Source organism: Gopherus flavomarginatus, chromosome 9 (genome assembly GCF_025201925.1).
Source record: "Gopherus flavomarginatus isolate rGopFla2 chromosome 9, rGopFla2.mat.asm, whole genome shotgun sequence".
NCBI classification, from domain to species: domain Eukaryota; kingdom Metazoa; phylum Chordata; order Testudines; family Testudinidae; genus Gopherus; species Gopherus flavomarginatus.
The window spans coordinates 70302484-70321260 of record NC_066625.1 but is presented as its reverse complement, the minus strand read 5'-3'; the positions used below and the strand labels follow the sequence as shown (position 1 = coordinate 70321260).

At 40.9% G+C, this 18777-nt stretch overlaps 1 protein-coding gene across 4 annotated transcripts in view; it reads right to left on the bottom strand.

The window, feature by feature from the left end:
* Nucleotides 1-11963, bottom strand: part of AP4E1 (adaptor related protein complex 4 subunit epsilon 1) — a 35840-nt gene extending 23877 nt beyond the window's left edge. The window contains exons 1-8 of one of the 4 annotated variants that reach the window (XM_050966877.1): nt 11786-11963; nt 9764-9835; nt 8306-8429; nt 3605-3678; nt 3075-3196; nt 2049-2208; nt 1313-1479; nt 547-620 (exon numbers count right to left, since the gene is read on the bottom strand). In XM_050966877.1, the coding sequence (XP_050822834.1) occupies nt 547-620; nt 1313-1479; nt 2049-2208; nt 3075-3196; nt 3605-3678; nt 8306-8429; nt 9764-9835; nt 11786-11941 (949 nt within the window). In that variant the 5' untranslated portion in view covers nt 11942-11963. Of the gene's footprint in view, nt 1-546; nt 621-1312; nt 1480-2048; nt 2209-3074; nt 3197-3604; nt 3679-8305; nt 8430-9763; nt 9836-11785 lie in introns of those variants that run through there. The other 3 variants (XM_050966878.1, XM_050966879.1, XM_050966881.1) reach the window with 3 other exon arrangements.
* Nucleotides 11964-18777: the final 6814 nt, after the last annotated feature.

The following is an 18777-nucleotide window of genomic DNA, read 5'->3' as shown; positions in this document are numbered from 1 at the left end:
CTCACACACACACTTTTTGTTAAGTTTCTCAACAACTAATCATGTGGAGGATTTTTTGTTTTTTTTTGAAACCTGAAGTTCAGTCTTTCCTTCTGACACACAAGGCAATAACACCATTTTTTTTTCAAGTAAGCTACTATAATGAATATACGTGTGCAATTGATGATTTCACAAGTACATGATGTTGTATACTGAGGAAAAGAGCAAGCCCAAAATAATCTGGAGGACTTTCACATAGTATGCAGCAGTTTGAATGTATGCAAATTTGGATCTATAAATATTTAGTAGTTTCCCATTAAATAAATGTTTTTCACTTGAAAAACATTTCAAAACTACATTATACAGTAATATGTAATTTCTGTTCATGTGTTAACATTACTAACGTTCTATTTCCTTGCTTTATAATTCACCAGTCACAATACCCAAATTCATGACTTTGCCAGATTACTAAACAAAAGAATATAGTTACTCATGTCAACAGAACAATAACACTTACATTTTCATTCTTTGCACATATTTGTACTTATACAAAATATTCTCACCCACCATATGTAATATTATGATTTATTTCTGCTCTTCTTAAAGACTCATCCAGAACACCATACATTAATTCACTTGTCCTGTTACAAAATAAAAATTGTAAAAAAGTTCTCACTTCATTTGAAGCCCAGTAATCTCACACACACACAAAAAGCCACCTGTATATACCTATTTAGTGAAAAAATAACATCCTACTCCTACAAGCTGCTCCACGTGATTTCAATGAAACTATTCATATTAATGAATTCTCATTAGAGTGAGCAAGGGCTACAATCTGGCTCTAAATGGCATCTCACAAGATACTTGCTACTTTCAAATAAGCCATCTATTGTATCAAGATAGACTAAAAATACATTCCTTGCCGCTCAACCAAAAAGTCTGTCTCATTTACTAAGAGAAATAGAGAACACAAACATCTAAACTCTTACAAAGGACAGCACTCTTTTTACACTGCCTTGTCTTGGATTTTCACTGTGATCATATTAACAACCAAATTAATGGAAATTCTGATCTCAAGTCCACAAGTGTCTCTCACCACATATCCCATAATTAGCTGCCTGACCCACAGAGGAGCTGAGAAACAAGGTAAGTATAATAACTATTCAACAAATAACTTTTCACAGTATTTGTTAATAAAGAGCAAATGGAATGTGTTAATCCTTTCTTTTCCTTTGTGTAATGACAGCACAGTAAAAGTTATGTTATCACACAATGACTTACTGTGTATTCTTTCTATTTTCAAAGAATTGATTACATAGAAGAAATTGGTTACCTTGGATCATCTTTTCCTAACAGCCCTAGTATTCTTAAGAGCTGAATTTGTAGCCATGGTGCTGGCACGCTGTGGTAATTGAAGTCTATAGGAAGCTTTCCTCCTACTACCTGCTTTAGAATGGTTACAAAGCTCTCTGTCAAGTCCTTGTATCCAGATGCATTTTTCTAGACAAGGAAAAGAGAAATACAATTCAAATATTTTAAGTACAGTGCCTCAGAAATACACCATAAACCCATTACAGGAATATAATCTTATTAGCTATTATTCAATTAATTGTTCCATTTCCTAACCCATCACTTCTTCCTCTCAACCCCCAACATCAACTTCTTTTTGCTTTCTTAAGCTTGAAGTATTTTCCCTGTATTTTCAACAAGACAGTGAATAGGACTGAAAGCATTTCCCTTGCAATGGTACACTGAATTCACAGGCAATCCTCAGCACAATCTATAACCCACTGAAAAAAACCTAAACTTTGGACTTAAAAACAGGGCCATTATGCCAAAGGTGCTCATCACCAGGGTCAGGCTCTGAACAGGTCAGTTGGGGCTTTTCTCAAGGGTTGGAATGCAAATAAATATAGTACTGATTACCGCGATTCACCTTCATAACTAACTGAAGACAAGTTGATAGACCATCCTTCCAGAGAGATTTTCCTACAGAACAATTTTACAGTTGTTTGTACATTTTAAAAACCAGCCTATATGTTCAATTAGGCTTCTAATTCTCAGCCTACCTTAATCATTTGAAGGTAAATGTGTAAAGAAGCAGCCATGACTCCAACATCCCTGTCACACAGGGCTTTCCGGAACTTGTCATGGATGTGCTGGACTTGGTTGGGAGCAATGAGATAGAATTTATACAAGGCCTGAACTGCTTTTCTTCTGATAATTTCCCTAAAGAGAAACATTTTTCTTTAAAAGATCAAGCAACTTGACCCTAACTAGAAGTTTTACTTAACCTAAATTGTTTTTCTATATTATGAAATAGAGACTTGATTTTTATGAAAACTACTGACTTTGTAACATTTCCCACTTTTATAGCTAGTTAGTTAAAAATATTAACTAGGCATCACATCATGATACCTCTGAAATAGTATTATCATCCAAGTTTTACAAATGAGGACACTGAGACAAAAGAGAGGATAAGTAATCTGGCAAAGGCCACATGATGAGTCAGTGGCACAGCAAGCATAGAGTTTAGTAGTTCCTGGAGTTAGATCATGCTTCTGCTACCTTTTAGATTAGCATGTACTCCGTGCTAGCTCTGTATTTTCATGTATGTAATGTTATTAACTACGAGGCCTGATACTCAAAAGGCTGAGCACCTACACCTCACAAGTCTTCAGTGGGGTTTGCGCATGCTCAGCTTCTCCAAAAATCAGGCACAGATCTTTCTGTGATGTAATGAAGTCCAAGGGTACAATTTGTTACTCTATCTACACTACGAACACTTCTTAACCCACATAGTGCAACAGCATCTCCATGTGCATAAAGTTACATGACATTTATCCATCAACAATGCTTAAACAAAACAAAAGACATCCACTGTGCAATCAAGAACGCACAAACTAAAGAGGGGAGGGGGACATAAAACGAAAATTTGAAAAGGAACACAAAATTGTGAATAATGACTAAGGAAGGATTCAGAGCAAAAACAGTACTTAAGAGAAATATTTACACACTGAAATAAAACATCTAAATTTTAGGACATTCCAAGTTTATAACAAAGGCTGAAATCCTTCCTATAAGTGAATACATACTTAGAATGCTGAAGTTTGTCTTCTATGAGGGGAAGTACAGCTGGAATCATTTCCCGTGGAAAGATCTGGCTGACAACAGTAAGCGCCATACACACCTCAACCAGGTTAGTGCTCTGCAAGTCCTGTCACAGTCATTAAGACAACAAAATGGTCATTTCTAATTTAAACTATGAGAAACTTTTCATTTCTAAGGCCAAATGTGGGAAAGTCTCCACTTTTTATGCTACACTGTGAAGCACTGCCCTCTTATGCTCTGCTAATTAAGGGATTGTTCAATTTTTCTGTGAAATTTAAATGTATTTGTTTAATACTGCTACAAAACTTGAAACTATAACCACAGGAAAAGGATACATTAGAGTCCCATAAGAAGCTCAGGTGAATAGTCATTTTTCTTATTTCAGTGTTAACTGACAAACATAGATTTTATTAATGATTATATAGTTTAGAATTAAATTGGCATTATACTTGGAAAAGCACTGGCCTAAAAAGTTAGTGTAATGTTTTTCTCCAAACCTCCCATAAAGCTGTACCTTCACAACTGTGTTCACAAGCAGAAGCAACAGTTCATGATTTTCATGGAGGAATAAAGAAACAGCCAAGTAACCTACAAAAGAAAACAACAAAAAACGTCCATCACCTTTTCCAGTAATAAACTATTTCCAAATGTTAACAGGAGAACTTAAGACATCCAGAACACAAGAGCTGACGACTCAAATCATAGGTGAAAATACTGGCAGATTATATGATCTCTGTGGGTAAGTCTAGAAAAGAAAAGAAAAGAAAAAAAGAAAAGAACCCTGCGGCAGTGAGTTTCAGAGCTCGAGTAACTGACTCTGAGATTCACTGCCATGGGGGGTTTGCCTTGTAGATGTACTCCATTATTTTTTTAATGTCAGGGTTTAAACTAACTGTTTTTTATAATCTGGTTGCTTGGATATATTTAGCTTGTTGTAGTGTTCAGTAAGGATGGACTTGAAACTCATAAGTTGTGTCCAAAATTAAGAGGACCCTGTAAAGATGTCAGATCTAAAGCGCTGAGGATGACATCATATAAGAGAGAATTCATTAGGAAATGAATGTTTTTTTCCATTTTAACAAAATCCCATAACACAAATCAACCTATATAATTATAGGAGAGCAAACAAATCCCTCCTCAGATATCCAAGAAATCAGACGGGGTTTGGGGATGGCCTGAAGGTCACAGACTTCAACCATTTGGAACTAAGGAGGGAACTTAGTCAAGGACCCTGATGGAATAAGCACCTCTTCTGATCACAAAATGTGGAACTATTATATGGGGATAGTTTGTGAGTCTGAGACCAGCAGGGCTGGGGCCATTTAAGGTTTTACAATTTAGATTCCAGAAAGGAACCAATAGATAGGTCTTGAACCACTGGTGAAATGTCTCCTGGTATGATAAACCTCTAAACAATCAGATTACTGCATTCTAAACTACCTTCAGTGTCTGAATTAATTTCAGGCGTAGCCTACAATGAATACATCGCAGTAGTCTAGTATCAGTAAGTGATAAAGACATGGACTATGGTAGCAAATTCCATATTGCAAAGAAGAAACCACAGCCTTCTGGCCAGACCTGGATTTTTAAAAAGCAGCCTTCATAATAACAGGTGCTACCTTATTGTCTAACAGCAGTTATTTTCTACCTGAACTCTCAAGTGGCAAACTTGAAAGAAATAGGAGGTTACGGTGTGATGGGCACAACCCTGCAGTCAAGGAAGCCGAGATAATCCCTGCCACTTCAGAGGTTTTTCCCAACCTAACAACATCACCTGTGTCATATCTGGATTCAGCTTCAACTAACTTGTTCTCATTTGTTCCTAGATTGCCACCTAACACTCAAACATGATGGCAAGATCAAGTGAGAGGAGATAAACATACTGAAGACATGAGAACCCATGCCGCCTCACTAACACTCCTAGAAGCCCCAGATATATATCTCAGAGGGTTGCATTAGGTAATTGTTCATCTGCCTCACACACCCCCCGAACAAGAGGAGTGACAAGATGGAGGATGACTCCACAAGAAAACCCTTGAGGCAGATGAACAATTCCCTAATGCAACCCCATGGGACTGCTCACCCAGGAAAGAATGGAGACACTCAAGAGCCCTGTCCACCATTGCAGACAGCTGTAGAGTCAGCAGTACCAAAGATAACTGAACAACTTTACAGTATCAGCATAGACACCTACTCATTCTCCATTACTAGTAGATCATCAAGACAAAGCAATGAGTGCTGGTTTTTCTGTCCAGGAGATCTGAGGCATCTAGATATTGAAAAGACTGGTCTCACACAAACTTCTCAATAATATTACCTACAAGGGAAGATATGAAACTGGTTGACAGTCAGCCAGATTGTCAATGTCAAGAAATAATCTCTTGATCAGAGGCCATATACAAGCAGTCTTCAAAAGAGATTGCACCCTGCCTTCCACAAGAAAGTGTTGTTAATTCCTACAAGCATCACACTGAGCACTTTTTCACTGGTCTTCAATAGTCAGGAAGGACATGGATCTAAAATTACAGTTTCTGATACAAGGTTTATCCAACTCCAGTGCTTGAGTGAATCAGACCAGCTGAAATTCAAACACAGAAAATCTAACCGTTATTTCACCCAATATATTATCTTGCTATCGTGGATACAGATAATTTGGCCCACATCTGAACTATTTTCTCTGCAACACAACAAGAAATGTCTTCACTAAGACACTTGAATCAGCAACCTCTTGGAGATACACCAGATTAATCAGAAAGTCCGCTCCTTGAAACAAATCTAGTGATAAGACTTTGTAGCTAAAACAGAGATACGAAACTCTTCTTTGCCTCCCATACAATACGTGGTGTAAAATTTCAAAAATTCTTTTACACCATCAGTCAGATTTCTCTATAGACTTCTCATAGACTTTAGGGTCAGAAGGGACCAATGTGATAATCTAGTCTGACCTCCTGCACAAAGCAGGCCACGGAACCCTACCCATCCACTTCTATAACAAACCCCTAACCTATGTCCGAGTTATTGAAGTCTTCAAATTGTGGTTTGAAGACCTCAAGCTGCAGAGAATCCACCAGCAAGTGACCCGTGCCCCATGCTGCAGAGGAAGGCGAAAAACCTCCAGGGCCTCTGCCAATCTGCCCTGGAGGAAAATTCCTTCCCGACCCCAAATATGGCAATCAGCTAAACCCTGAGCATGTGGGCAAGACTCACCAGCCAGCACTCAGGAAAGAATTCTCTGCAGTAACTCAGATCCCATCCCATCCAACATCCCCTCACCGACCACTTGGCATACTTATCTGCTGATAATCAAAGATCAATTGCCAAAATTAAGCTATCCCATCATACCATCCCTTCCATAAACTTATCAAGCTTAGTCTTAAAGCCAGATATGTCTTTTGACCACACTACTCCCCTTGGAAGGCTGTTCCAGAACTTCACTCCTCTAATGGTTAGAAACCTTCGTCTAATTTCAAGTCTAAACTTCCTAGTGTCCAGTTTATACCCATTTGTTCTTGTGTCTACGTTGGTACTAAGCTTAAATAATTCCTCTCTCTCCCTAATATTAATCCCTCTGATATATTTATAAAGAGCAAGCATATCCCCCCTCAGCCTTCTTTTGGCTAGACTAAACAAGCCAAGCTCTTTGAGTCTCCTTTCATATGACAGGTTTTCCATTCCTCGGATCATCCTAGTAGCCCGTCTCTGAACCTGTTCCAGTTTGAATTCATCCTTCTTAAACATGGGAGACCAGAATTGCACACAGTATTCCAGGTGAGGTCTCACCAGTGCCTTATATAACAGTACTAACACCTCCTTATCTTTGCTGGAAATACCTCGCCTGATGCATCCTAAAACCGCATTAGCTTTTTTAATGGCCATATCACATTGGCGGCTCATAGTCATCCTGTGATCAACCAATACTCCAAGGTCCTTCTCCTTCTCTGTTGCTTCCAACTGATGTGTCCCCAGTGTATATCTAAAATTCTTATTATGAATCCCTAAGTGCATGACCTTGCACTTTTCACTATTAAATTTCATCCTATTACTATTACTCCAGTTTACAAGGTCATTCAGATCTTCCTGTATGATATCCTGGTCCTTCTCCATGTTAGCAATACCCCCCAGCTTTGTGTCATCCACAAACTTTATTAGCACATTTCTGCTTTTTGTGCCAAGGTCAGTAATAAAAAGGTTAAATAAGATTGGTCTCAAAACCGATCCTTGAGTAACTCCACTAGTAACCTCCTTCCAGCCTGACAGTTCACCCTTCAGTACGACCCGTTGAAGTCTCCCCTTTAACCAGTTCCTTATCCACCTTTCAATTTTCATATTGATCCCCATCTTTTCCAATTTAACTAATAATTCCCCATGTGGAACCGTGTCAAATGCCTTACTGAAATCGAGGTAAATTAGGTCTACTGCATTTCCTTTGTCTAAATAATCTGTCACCTTCTCAAAGAAGGAGATCAGGTTGGTTTGGCACGATCTACCTTTAGTAAAACCATGTTGTAATTTGTCCAATTACCATTGACCTCAATGTCCTTAACTACTTTCTCCTTCAAAATTTTTTCCAAGACCTTGCATACAATACTTCTGCACTGGTGCTCTCATTATCTTCCCCCTCGCCTTATTTGTCACAAACCACCTCTAACCCAAGGTGACCTGAGTGTACAAAGACAGCGAAGAATATGCTTAAAGGGCACTGCACTAATATTGAAAAGAAAATAATTATAAATTCCTACAAAAGCATAAATATAGTTGAATGTCAGAGAGCCGGCACTCTCAATTTGGAAATACTCTTACTTTGCTGAATTTTGTTTTTTTAATATTCCAGTTATATTATTTTAAGAGGTTATTTATGACAACTATATATAAATACCCTTTAAATGAAAATGCTTATATGTCTCAAGAGTTTACTAGAGCTGATATTCAAAATTATTAAATACAAAGGTGTTTTTTTTATGGTTTCCCCTTTCCCTATTTTTCAAACAGGTACAGAGCTCCTTAAAATTCAAATAATTTTATATTTTCAAATTTTGAAATATCTAGTTGAATTATTCTCCCCCATACCAAAAAAAAAATTGAAAATAAAACTGTGAAAAGTGGGAGAAAACTTTCAACCAGTTCTTGTGTTTAGTATGACTTCCAACCCAATTTCAGGGGACATTTATGGCAATTTTGAGCACAATGTTAAGATATACGAGTCTTATACACATACCAACTCTTTTTTCTAAAAGGTTTCCTTGTTGTGCTAGCTTAATAGCATGGATGTATCCGAAGGAGGACTCATATCCCAGCATTTCACAATAGATTAGTCTCACCATACATTCTTTCATCAATCTCTGAAATACCAAGAATGAAATATTAAGAAATTTAGAATAGCTCTGTTCCTCTTTGCAGTTCTACCGTATTGAGGTTTGAGACTTTGACATCATGTATATATTATAAACAAAAAGCACTACTTTTTCTAAAATCAGAATTTAACATTTCTAAAATGAAAGTTTATCAATATTTGATGTGATACTGTTTCAAAACAAATTTAAGTTAAACTACAACTGAACTTTGTCAAATCCCAGGCATAAAGATCACGTTATCTCGCTATGAGTGGCATCCTTGCATTCAAAACAAAATTATGACCATGGGTATTAAAATGAATAGTCACAAGGCACTGTACCACCATACGTACAATACCACAAATGATTCCACATCCCATTTTTGTTGTATCACCAATGGGAGGAAAGTGGTCAGTGCAGTCACAAATGGAAGAGAAACGGTTCCATTAAATAATTTCTCTATTAAAAAACATTTTTATGATAGTGTGGACCACAACTTCATAAAGCCAATAGCGAGTGACAAATTAAATATGATCTTGTGATGTGACAATGTAGCAAAAAGACAGTACCATACTAAGGGCTGTATACACATGGAATTATTCAGGAATAATTATTCCTGAATATCATGATGTGTGGACAGACTTATTCCAGAATAAGAACATCCAAACATGGAGTTATTCCGGGACCATTTTTGCTCTTGAAAGTTAATTTGGATTAAGATAACATGTAAATTTGAAGTATAGATAATCCCTAAATTGCATATACAATGGAACTGCATGTGATGTTAGAAAGGTAATTATTATGAACACAGAAGCATCTCATGCTTGACTGAAATCTTTAATGCATTAGAGATCTGCATTAGAGAATTCCCTTGACTAATCTCAAGCAACCAGCGGGTGGTAACTTGACAGATGATAGAACCAGTGTTCTGAGACAGCACAAACAGACGGGCAGGAAAATTCAAAGACTGAACTTGGGAGGAGTAATTGGACGTGCTTAGCTGCATCACCTGATTTTCCGGTCTACACTAGTACTGCAAGAGTACAGAATGACCCACTACAAGATACAACACTGGCAATACTTGCTCCAAGCCAGCACAGTTGCAATGGTTCTCTCACTGCTTGGGCACCATTGCAAAACCCTAGGTGTAGGCATAAGATGTATTACAAGTACAGCATGTTCTAGTAATGGTGCTAACAAATGTAAGATGTCTCTAGTATATACCATCTATACCAAACTCAGATGTATTCACTCACTCTGCCAAGCATAAGTCTGCACATTGCTATTCTTAAATTCAGTCTACAGTAAAGGTAAATTTCATTACAAATAAGACTAAAACTTACAAGTGTTGTAGTGGGAGCAGAAACTGTTGCCTTCAAATTAGTTTGTTCCTGTTGTATTAGTTTTTCTTCCTCCTATAAAAGAATAATTTAAACATTTTTAAGATCTTGCATAATTTTGGGAGGTAAAAACAAAACAAAAATGAATGATGGCAAGGAAAGCATGATCTATTAGAATGCTATCAAAATAATTCATAAAATCTTATGGTCTTCATTTGTTTTTTTGTATAAATAATATTACAAAGCTATTACACTTCCAATTTCACTAGATTTACAGCTTCAAAGGGTTTCACTAGATTTCCATATACTATTTTTTTTTTTTAAGCACAGAAAATCATATACTTTCCATATCTACATTTTCATCTGCTCACTCTTCCATTGGCTTGTATTACAGTATACAGAAGTTTATTGATTTAAAATGGTCTAACAGTACTTCATTTATATTCTTGGACTTGGAAAATACTTTAAAGTAGACAGTTTTAATACATGCCATTCAAAACAGAAACTACATTCTGCAGCCATTTTGCAAGCTCAGCAAGTTTGGCCCTAGTTAGGAATTAGATGACACCTCTAGTGCCTAAACAGTGATACTGGTAATTCAGCCAGTAACACTCTTTCTTCTCAAGCAGTATTGAAATAAATGTTTGAAATGAAATATACACAAGTTGAGAGGGAAGACACTGTACATCTGGGGTCAGGCTCGGGTTATGGGGGGTTACAGAGACCGTTTGCAAGGATGAAAAGATACATACATATCGCATAACCGGCATAGACCCAGATGGGGGTGCAAGGGTTTTTTAAAGTGTCAGTGAATAAGTGGGCTTGGGTTTGCCACCCACGGAATGAATAAGGAGTCTAAGTCAGTATCGGTGGAGCGGATAGGTACATGGGTGCGGTGCGTCCCTTGGTCCCTCAGGGAAGGAAGTGGGTTATTTCCCTGGTCACCTGTCTCAATTACTCAGTGTGGTATTGGCAATGTCCGGTGATGTGTTCGGTATAAATGTCTCTGGACCACCTGATGGTATCGGACACCATGAGCTGTCTCATGAGCCAGGCGTAGCGTCGACCGACCCCACCTGCTCTTAATACACAGCATGGTGTCAGGGAATGACACGATGCATTATTTTGGATGACAGATAACACTAAGGTCCTGCACACTTGTATAGCACGCACTCTTAGGAATAGTAACCGATTTATCTCTGTGCCCTGGCCAAGTTACATCATGTTATTTACACCTATTCCTACAAAAACCGATCACTGTGTATTGCATTCATAGTTACTCCCTGAACTAAACTGGAAGGAAAGATGGTCCAATGGTTAGGGCTCTAGACTCTGGTTTTGAGATCCTGCTCTGTCACCGCCCTCCTGCGTTACTATGGACAAACCACTTAACCTCTCTGTGCCTCACCTCCCAACGTGTAAAATTGGGATTTACAGCACTTCTGTAACTGGGGCGAGGTAAAGATATTAAGTATAAATATATGAAAGGTAAGGTTGCCAATTTTGGTTGTTTTACCACATTACAATCTTTAATTACAAAATCTTTAATTCCTGAAGACTCCAGGACAATCCTGGAGCACTGGCACACCTAATTAGAGCTTATGAGGCACCCAGATACTATTGAAATTGGGGCATATCAATAGGCTGGATGGGTAGAAAGAAAAGTATGTTACTGGACAAGGCTGAACAGGTGTGTTTCACCCCAGAGGCAGCTCCCAACACCTGCTGACCTTCCACATTCAGGCTTTTCTACACCCCACAACGCAGGGGCGGAGCTGCTAGACCGAAATCCCGGCTACTCTAATACCCAGCGAAGGGGACCCCGCGGCTTCACACCTGCCCAGAGTATGAGACACACCCGGCGCGGGAAGCCAGGGCCGCGGTGAGAAGGGGGACCGCGGGCCCAGCCTTCCCGCTTGCTTTCAGCCTGGGGACGGGGCCCGAGGCTACGGCTACAGTTCACAGGGGAGAAGGTCCTGCTGGCCAGGGGCCCAGCCCGCCGCGGAGCCCGCCACCAGCCCGTACATGTTTGGAGGAGAGCGCGGTGATGCTCCGGATCAAGCCGCCCAGCCGCGAGGTGGCCGAGAACCGACCCGGGCCGCCACCGGGCCCGGCCCCCGGGTCGTGCTGCCCCAGCAAGCCGGGCAACGCGCTCAGCGTCCGCTCCACCACGTCGCTCATGCCCGGCCCCACCGGCGGCAGCCCCGACTCGCCTCCCGGAAGGGCAGGGCCTGGTCCCGCCCCCACTTCCGGTTTCCCTGACTGAAAAAACTTTATTGAGGCTCCTGGCGCTGACGGCGGACACGGCGGGTGGCCGGGACGCCGCTGGGGCGCGAAGAGGCGCGTAGAGCCGCAGGCTCCTGGGCTCTAGGCAGCCGGAGTCCCCGCCCCCCCGCTGGGCCCCGGGGCGTGGTGATGTGAGACGTCAGGGAGCGCGGGGAGAGGAGCGCCCCCGCCCGAGCCTCGGGGTAGTGCCCCGGAGCCCCTGCAGGCGGCAGCTTATCCCGCTCTCACAGACACACGAGACCGTATCGACCCACCCCAGCGCGCCAAGCATGTGGGGCCGGGGCCCCGGCCCAGAGTGGGGGTGCGGCCCTTTAGCACCGTGCGCTGGTCTTGACAACTCTAGTTTTCTCCCTAGGAGCCTTGTCTGAGCTTGTGGGGCTGGAGACTCGGTATTCCCTCCGGCACAGAGCTTACGGGGCCTGCTCATCAGCGTCACCTCGGCACAGCAAGTGGTACATATGGACACAAGTCAGTTGTGTGGGGGAGCAGAGCTGGGCAGCTGCGGTGCGGCTCCCTGCTGTCACCACCGGTCACCCTTGGTGAGTGGCAACGCCCTATTCTTTGAGAGGCTTCATGGCCTCACTTAACTCCCAGCACCCTGCCACGCAAAGCCCGCTATACCTGAAGGGGGAGCTGAAACAGCTTTCTAAGCTGGAGAGCACATCTAAGGGATTCAGTCTTTACAGAAGGGTCCTGGAATCAGGCAGGACTGCTTACAGACAGGACTGCTCGCACAAGGCTTTGAAACATGGCAAGAGTTGCTTTGGGTAACCTCTCATCGTAAGTGATTTCACACAATTTCAAACACTACGATGGCCACCTATCCTGCCAACCCAAGAGGGAAGCGGTGTTGGGATAGGTTAGTAAAATGCTTATTTTGATGTCTAAAAGCTGTAACGAATCAGTTACATGCTTATAGGTGTAAGTCTGAAAAGAATGAGTTTAAAGTTAAGTAGCAGAATTAGCTGAATTTTCAGATCCTTTATTCCGATGGAAAATATCAGTGAGATTTCTCTTTTTCTTCTATTAGCAGAAACAACAAAATAAACCCCGAAGAAATAAATTAGTCTCCTCGTGTATTTTTATTTAAGTTTTTCTCAGTAGTTTTTCATTTACAGATAAAAATTTGGTTTTGTCCCCATCCACACTTGGAAGTGAAGAAATGGGTATAGCATAGGACATGAGCTTGATCTTTCAACAGTGAAGTTAATGGGAGTTTTGTGATTGTCTTCAATGGGAACAGCATGGATAAGGCTGAAAAAACACAAAGGTACAATCACACACTGATTCAGATTTCATAATTAAATTGAGAGCGTGGCAATGTGCAATGAAAGAAACATTTTCTCAGTTGTGATGGCTCTCTTTTGTACTGTGAAATTACTCTCTCCAGACACATATCCATAATATCCAATAAGCATCTAATTTGTAAATAATGATTCATTTAAGGATAGTTTTTGTTGTATATTAAGGTTGTTCTTATCCTCATCTTGTTTTTAAACTCTGATGGTTTTCTGTCAGTGTAAATGCAGACAGAGTAAGTAAGGAGTGAAACATCCTACCCAATACCTGATTTTTTTTTATTTTTAAGAAGCTCCTTTTAAACTTTAAATTATTAAGTCTGAATCAGTTTGTTAAATTTCAGTTTTTGTTTTGTAACCTTCTGAAGAGTGTAATTATCAAAAGCTAAAGCTTGCTTCTTTGCATGTTTGTTTTTTTAAGCTTGATTCAGCAATATATATTGGGCTGAATCCAATAGTATAGTGCAGGGGCTGATTTTTAGTGGCACTCTGCTGCCAGTCCTGGCTGCCAGCTCCACTCAGCCCGCTGCAGGTCTGGGGTTCTGTCTGCCGGCCCTGCTAAGCCCACTGACGGTCCCTTGCCAGCCAGGGTCCTGACCCCCAGCCCGCTGCCGGCCTGGGATACCGGCCACCAGTCCCGCTCACCTTGCTGCACTATTATTTACTTTACATACAATAATAGGTTAGTTATATAATAAACTTATAGAGAGACCTTCTAAAAACATTAAAATGTATTACCAGCATGCAAAACCTTAAATTAGAGTGAATAAATGAAGACTTGGCACAGCACTTCTGAAAGGTTGCTGAGCCTGATTTAGTGTCATAGAAATGTAGGACTGTAGGGACCTCGGTAGGTCAACAAGTCCAGTCCCCTGCACTGATGCAGAACTATTATCTAGACCATCCCTGACAGGTGTTAATCCAACCTGTTCTTAAAAACCTCCAATTTTGGAGATTCCACAACCTCCTTAGGTAACTTGTTCTAGGGGTATGATGCAGCTGCGGTACCAAATAGCTGATGGAATGTGGTTGGAGAGAGAGCATAGTCAGCCCCGGTACAATCACATCTATGTAAAATGGATTATCTAGTGGCATGAAGGTACCCTAAGGTTCTTAGCTACCTACCTCCAGCTGACATAGTGGGTGTGGTTAGAGGAAAGCATATGCCAATCTCTTGTTGCGGTCTTAGCTCCTTAGAACAAATGACATGATTGAAAGCAGCCCTCAGCCTGCTCTCGCTTATGCTCGGCCATTGGGCCTGTTCACAGTGGCCCCGGAATCACAGGAGCGGAAAGGTGCCACCACTGCACCACACCATCCCTACACGCATTCTGTATACTTCAGACAGACCCAGGATCTGACACGTCATTTACAATGTTATGGCTGCTTGTGTGTTTCTGTACTGTCTCTTTAACTAGCATGTGGTTTTGATACTGCAAACACTAACATTATTATTATTATTTATATTACCACAGGAGCCCTGTTCATGCACCAGCACCCCATTATGCTAGTTGCTGTACAAATACAGAACAAAAAGACAGTCCCTACGCCAAAGAGCTTACAATCTAAGTATGAGACAAGAACAACAGCTGAATACAGACATCTGGGGGAGTATAAGGAAACAAAAAGACAGTATTGATCAGCATGACAGTGTGTGGGTCTCAGTACTCCAACAGCTTAATAATTTTCAAGTAGTTGGAGGCATCATGGCAAAGACCAGCTTAAGGAGGATTAGTGAGGTAGTTTTGTTGATGTTTGTAGGGAGCTCCTCCCAAGCATGAAGGTCAGCATAAAAGAAAACAAAAAGGTGCTTGACTGAAAATTTAACAAGTGGTTGATGGAAGCTGTCTTCATAGGCAGGTCAGAGGCAGGAGTCAACATCTCAATAGTGATTCAAACAGAATAGGTATGGTTGTGATAGGCCATGGAAGGCCTTAAAAATGAAGACAAGTAGCTTATGTTTGTTCTGGAGGGATAGAATGAGAGGGGTGACATGGTCAAAGCGACTGGCTAGGAAAAGGATCTTCACAGCAGCATTCTGAATGGATCTGAGCAGGGCAAAATTGTGTTTGTCAAGGCCAGAGAGAAGGGTGGTACAGTAATCGATATGCAAGATGATGAGAATCTTGATGTGAGTTTTAGTGGGTGGATAAGAGACCATATTTTAGAAAAGTTATGCAGGAAGAATTAATAAGATTTATAGAGCCTTGTAAATCTGCAGGTATCTGCAGACCATTTTTGCAGATCACAGTGTGGATGCGAATACAAATTTTGTATCTGTACATGGCTCTACAGCACACTCACCCCCAAACAGAGCAGCTGTCACCCAGTCTGCAGGCTCCAGCTCAGCTATCTGAATCACACAGCAGCATGTTGGGCATTCTGGGAGATGTAGTCCCCAGCTTGCTTGGAGTGAGGAGGTAAACTACAACTCCCAGAAGGGGGAGTGAGCCAAGCACCGTAAGGTGGGGGTGCTCTTTAAATGAGCAGGCAGTAATGGCTGCATGCATTAGAGCCCCTGCAACTGAGTTGGGGTGTCCCAGTCCCCCACAGGAATGGTGGCATTGCATAGAAGGATCTGGAATCATAGCCTCCCTGCCTGGAGCAGGGAAGGAGGTACGGCAAGGTCAGAGCTGGTGGCAAGGCAGAAGGTCTCTTGAGAGAAGTGGGGCTATGGATTGGGTGCTTGACACCAATGCCTTGCATCACTGCTGCACAGTGACCTGTGGAACTGTTTAGAACCCTACAAATACATGGATATCCGCAGACAATTTTTGCAGATCCGATGTGGATACACCTTTTTGTATCCATGCAGGGCTCTAAATTTAGGCACATCCAGGCTGTGAGAACCTAGAGAGGTCCAAGTCCAGGATGATGCCCAGGAGTTGATCTGATTCATATGATTCTGTTGCTCTCAATAGTAATATTCATACAAGCAAAGATTGTTTACATGAGTAAGGGTTGCAGAATGCAACCCTTAAGTGTCACTTATGATTTTTGTTCTGCCTTTAAATTAAACCTAAGATTTCTTGCCCATGAAAAATATTTTTGATGATGAAGTAAAAACCTTGAAATTCATGAGTCTGACTGTCTTTATATAGCATTTTTCCCCCATGCAATACTCCAACTTTTCAAAATAGGATTCATTTTATATGATCACATTTAGGTCTAGTTTCACAGGTATTAAATTACAACAGGTGCTAAAAGCAAAAGCCTTGTTGTCCTCAGCAGCTTGACACTGAAGGAGCTTAATCCTGATTTCAGTGACCTCCATCTCTTGTCAATCACATACCTCAGACTTTGGCCATGCCTCAGAACTGCCCTGAAAACAACAATGTGACTTCCCATGCATCTATATGGAAGGATTCAGAGTAGCAGCTGTGTTAGTCTGTATCCACAAAAAGAACAGGAGTACTTGTGGCACCTTAGAGACTAACACTTTTCTTGATGGGGGGCTAAGATACCACCCCTTGCTCCTGCTCTTGGGGCACTGAGGGTCCCACTAGTGGCCCATGAAGGTGGTAAACGAGGGAAGCAGGAGAGGGGTCTGGGTTTGCTCCTTACTCTGAGCCCCAGCCCCTCCTAACTCCTGTGGGTCCTTACTCTCTTCCCCCTTAGATGGGGTACCTTCAGTCCTTAGACACTGGGGGAAGGAGTCTTCCTCCCCTGCTGGGGCAGGGTCTCCCTTGCTCTAGTTTTCTGATCTTCAAAGTCTCACAGCACACCTGCAAGCTCCAGTCCTCTCTCCTGACTGCCTGAAGCGGTGGGTTTGTTAGGTTGCTAACAGGGTCTTAATTGACTACAGGTGCTCCAATTAACCTTTAGCAACCCTCCCTAGTCTACAGGGAACACGCCTTAATTAGCCTAGGGCTTATATATTTCCCCTCTACTACTCTCCCACTGCTCCCTGGCCCTCCTGTATCACAACACAGAACAATGGGTGTTACCAGACACATACCCATTGTTTCATGTTCTCTCTCTCTGTGTGTGTGTGTGTACACACACACACACACACACATACAATCTTCCTACTGTATTTTCCACTGCATGCAGCTGGTGCAGTGGCTTTTAGCCCATGAAAGCTTATGCTCAAATAAATTTGTTAGTCTCTAAGGTGCCACAAGTACTCCTGTTCTTTATGTGGAAGGAGACTCTCACAGATGATGCTAAGAGTGGAACACAACATGCATCAAGACAGCAATGGCATAAATATGTGGAGGAGGGGACCACAGTGGCTAACTGACAACCTCAGTCTAGATTTCATCCTCTAAAGGCAAATGCACTGTTTGTCTATTCATTTCTCTCTAATCTCTGAGATCAGGCATTTCTAGGCCTGGTATAATGGGATTTTCCACTAATTGCTATAATCTATGCTCACATAATCATTGATATATTTTTGAACACAGATGTGAAAGCTTTTTTCCATTGCTGAATAGTAAATAGGGGAAAATCCTAGTCCCACTGAAATCTGAGAGAGTCAGTCATCTTACTTAGCAGAATAGCGGGCTCTCCATTTTGCTAAGGTTGAATGTCTACTTCCATTTAAAATGTGGACACGTACACCTTTTTTTTTAGTTTTACATGATTTTCTCAAATTCATTTTGGATTGAAATATCCCATATTTAATTTCACCCCAAGGATTAATTGTTTTAGAGAGTGAGAAAACTGTGTCAACCATTTTTGAATTATATGATTGCAAGGGGAAAATAATTTTCCTTATATGTCTGATCAGAACATTTGATGTGAAGATAAAAGCTTTAAATTGGTTGGCTTGTTTTTGCACCTCTCTGATATTAACAAAACAACTAGGAAGAAACTCAGGTCTGTAGTCTGAAAATTAAAACATTTAAAGTAGGCAATTTCATGAAGATGTATTAAAAGCTTTCTATTTGTGTTCTTAGATATTTTTAAGGACTACATTTTTTTAAGGACAACACAGTTTAGAATATCTCTTTTAAAGACATCATACTGTGTGGCTGAAGCTGGCAAAGCTTCTAAGCTTTGCACACCAAATGTCTTCAGTTAAATGGAGATAATAACTGTTCTCTTTAGTGAAGATGAAGGAATTTGCATAAGCTCTGGAGGATGATTAACTCAGTTTTATTATTTTTATTGTGGTAGCACCTAGAGACCCTAATCCTATTGTAAAAGCAAAACAAAGACAAACTGCCATGAAGAATATGTAATCTAAGACCTCAATTCTGCAAAGAGTTACATACATGACTAACTTGATGTGCTCTGAGTAGTTCCATTGAAGTCAACAGGACTACTTGCTATGCATAAAATTATGCACATATATAAGTATTTGTAGTATCAGGGGCCAAGTCACACTGTTAAGGATGACCAGTTTGGGGTATTTCTATTATGGATGATTCAAGTTGGCTAATAACTCATTTTCTAACAATTTCTTTCTTTCCCTTTAAATAACAAGGA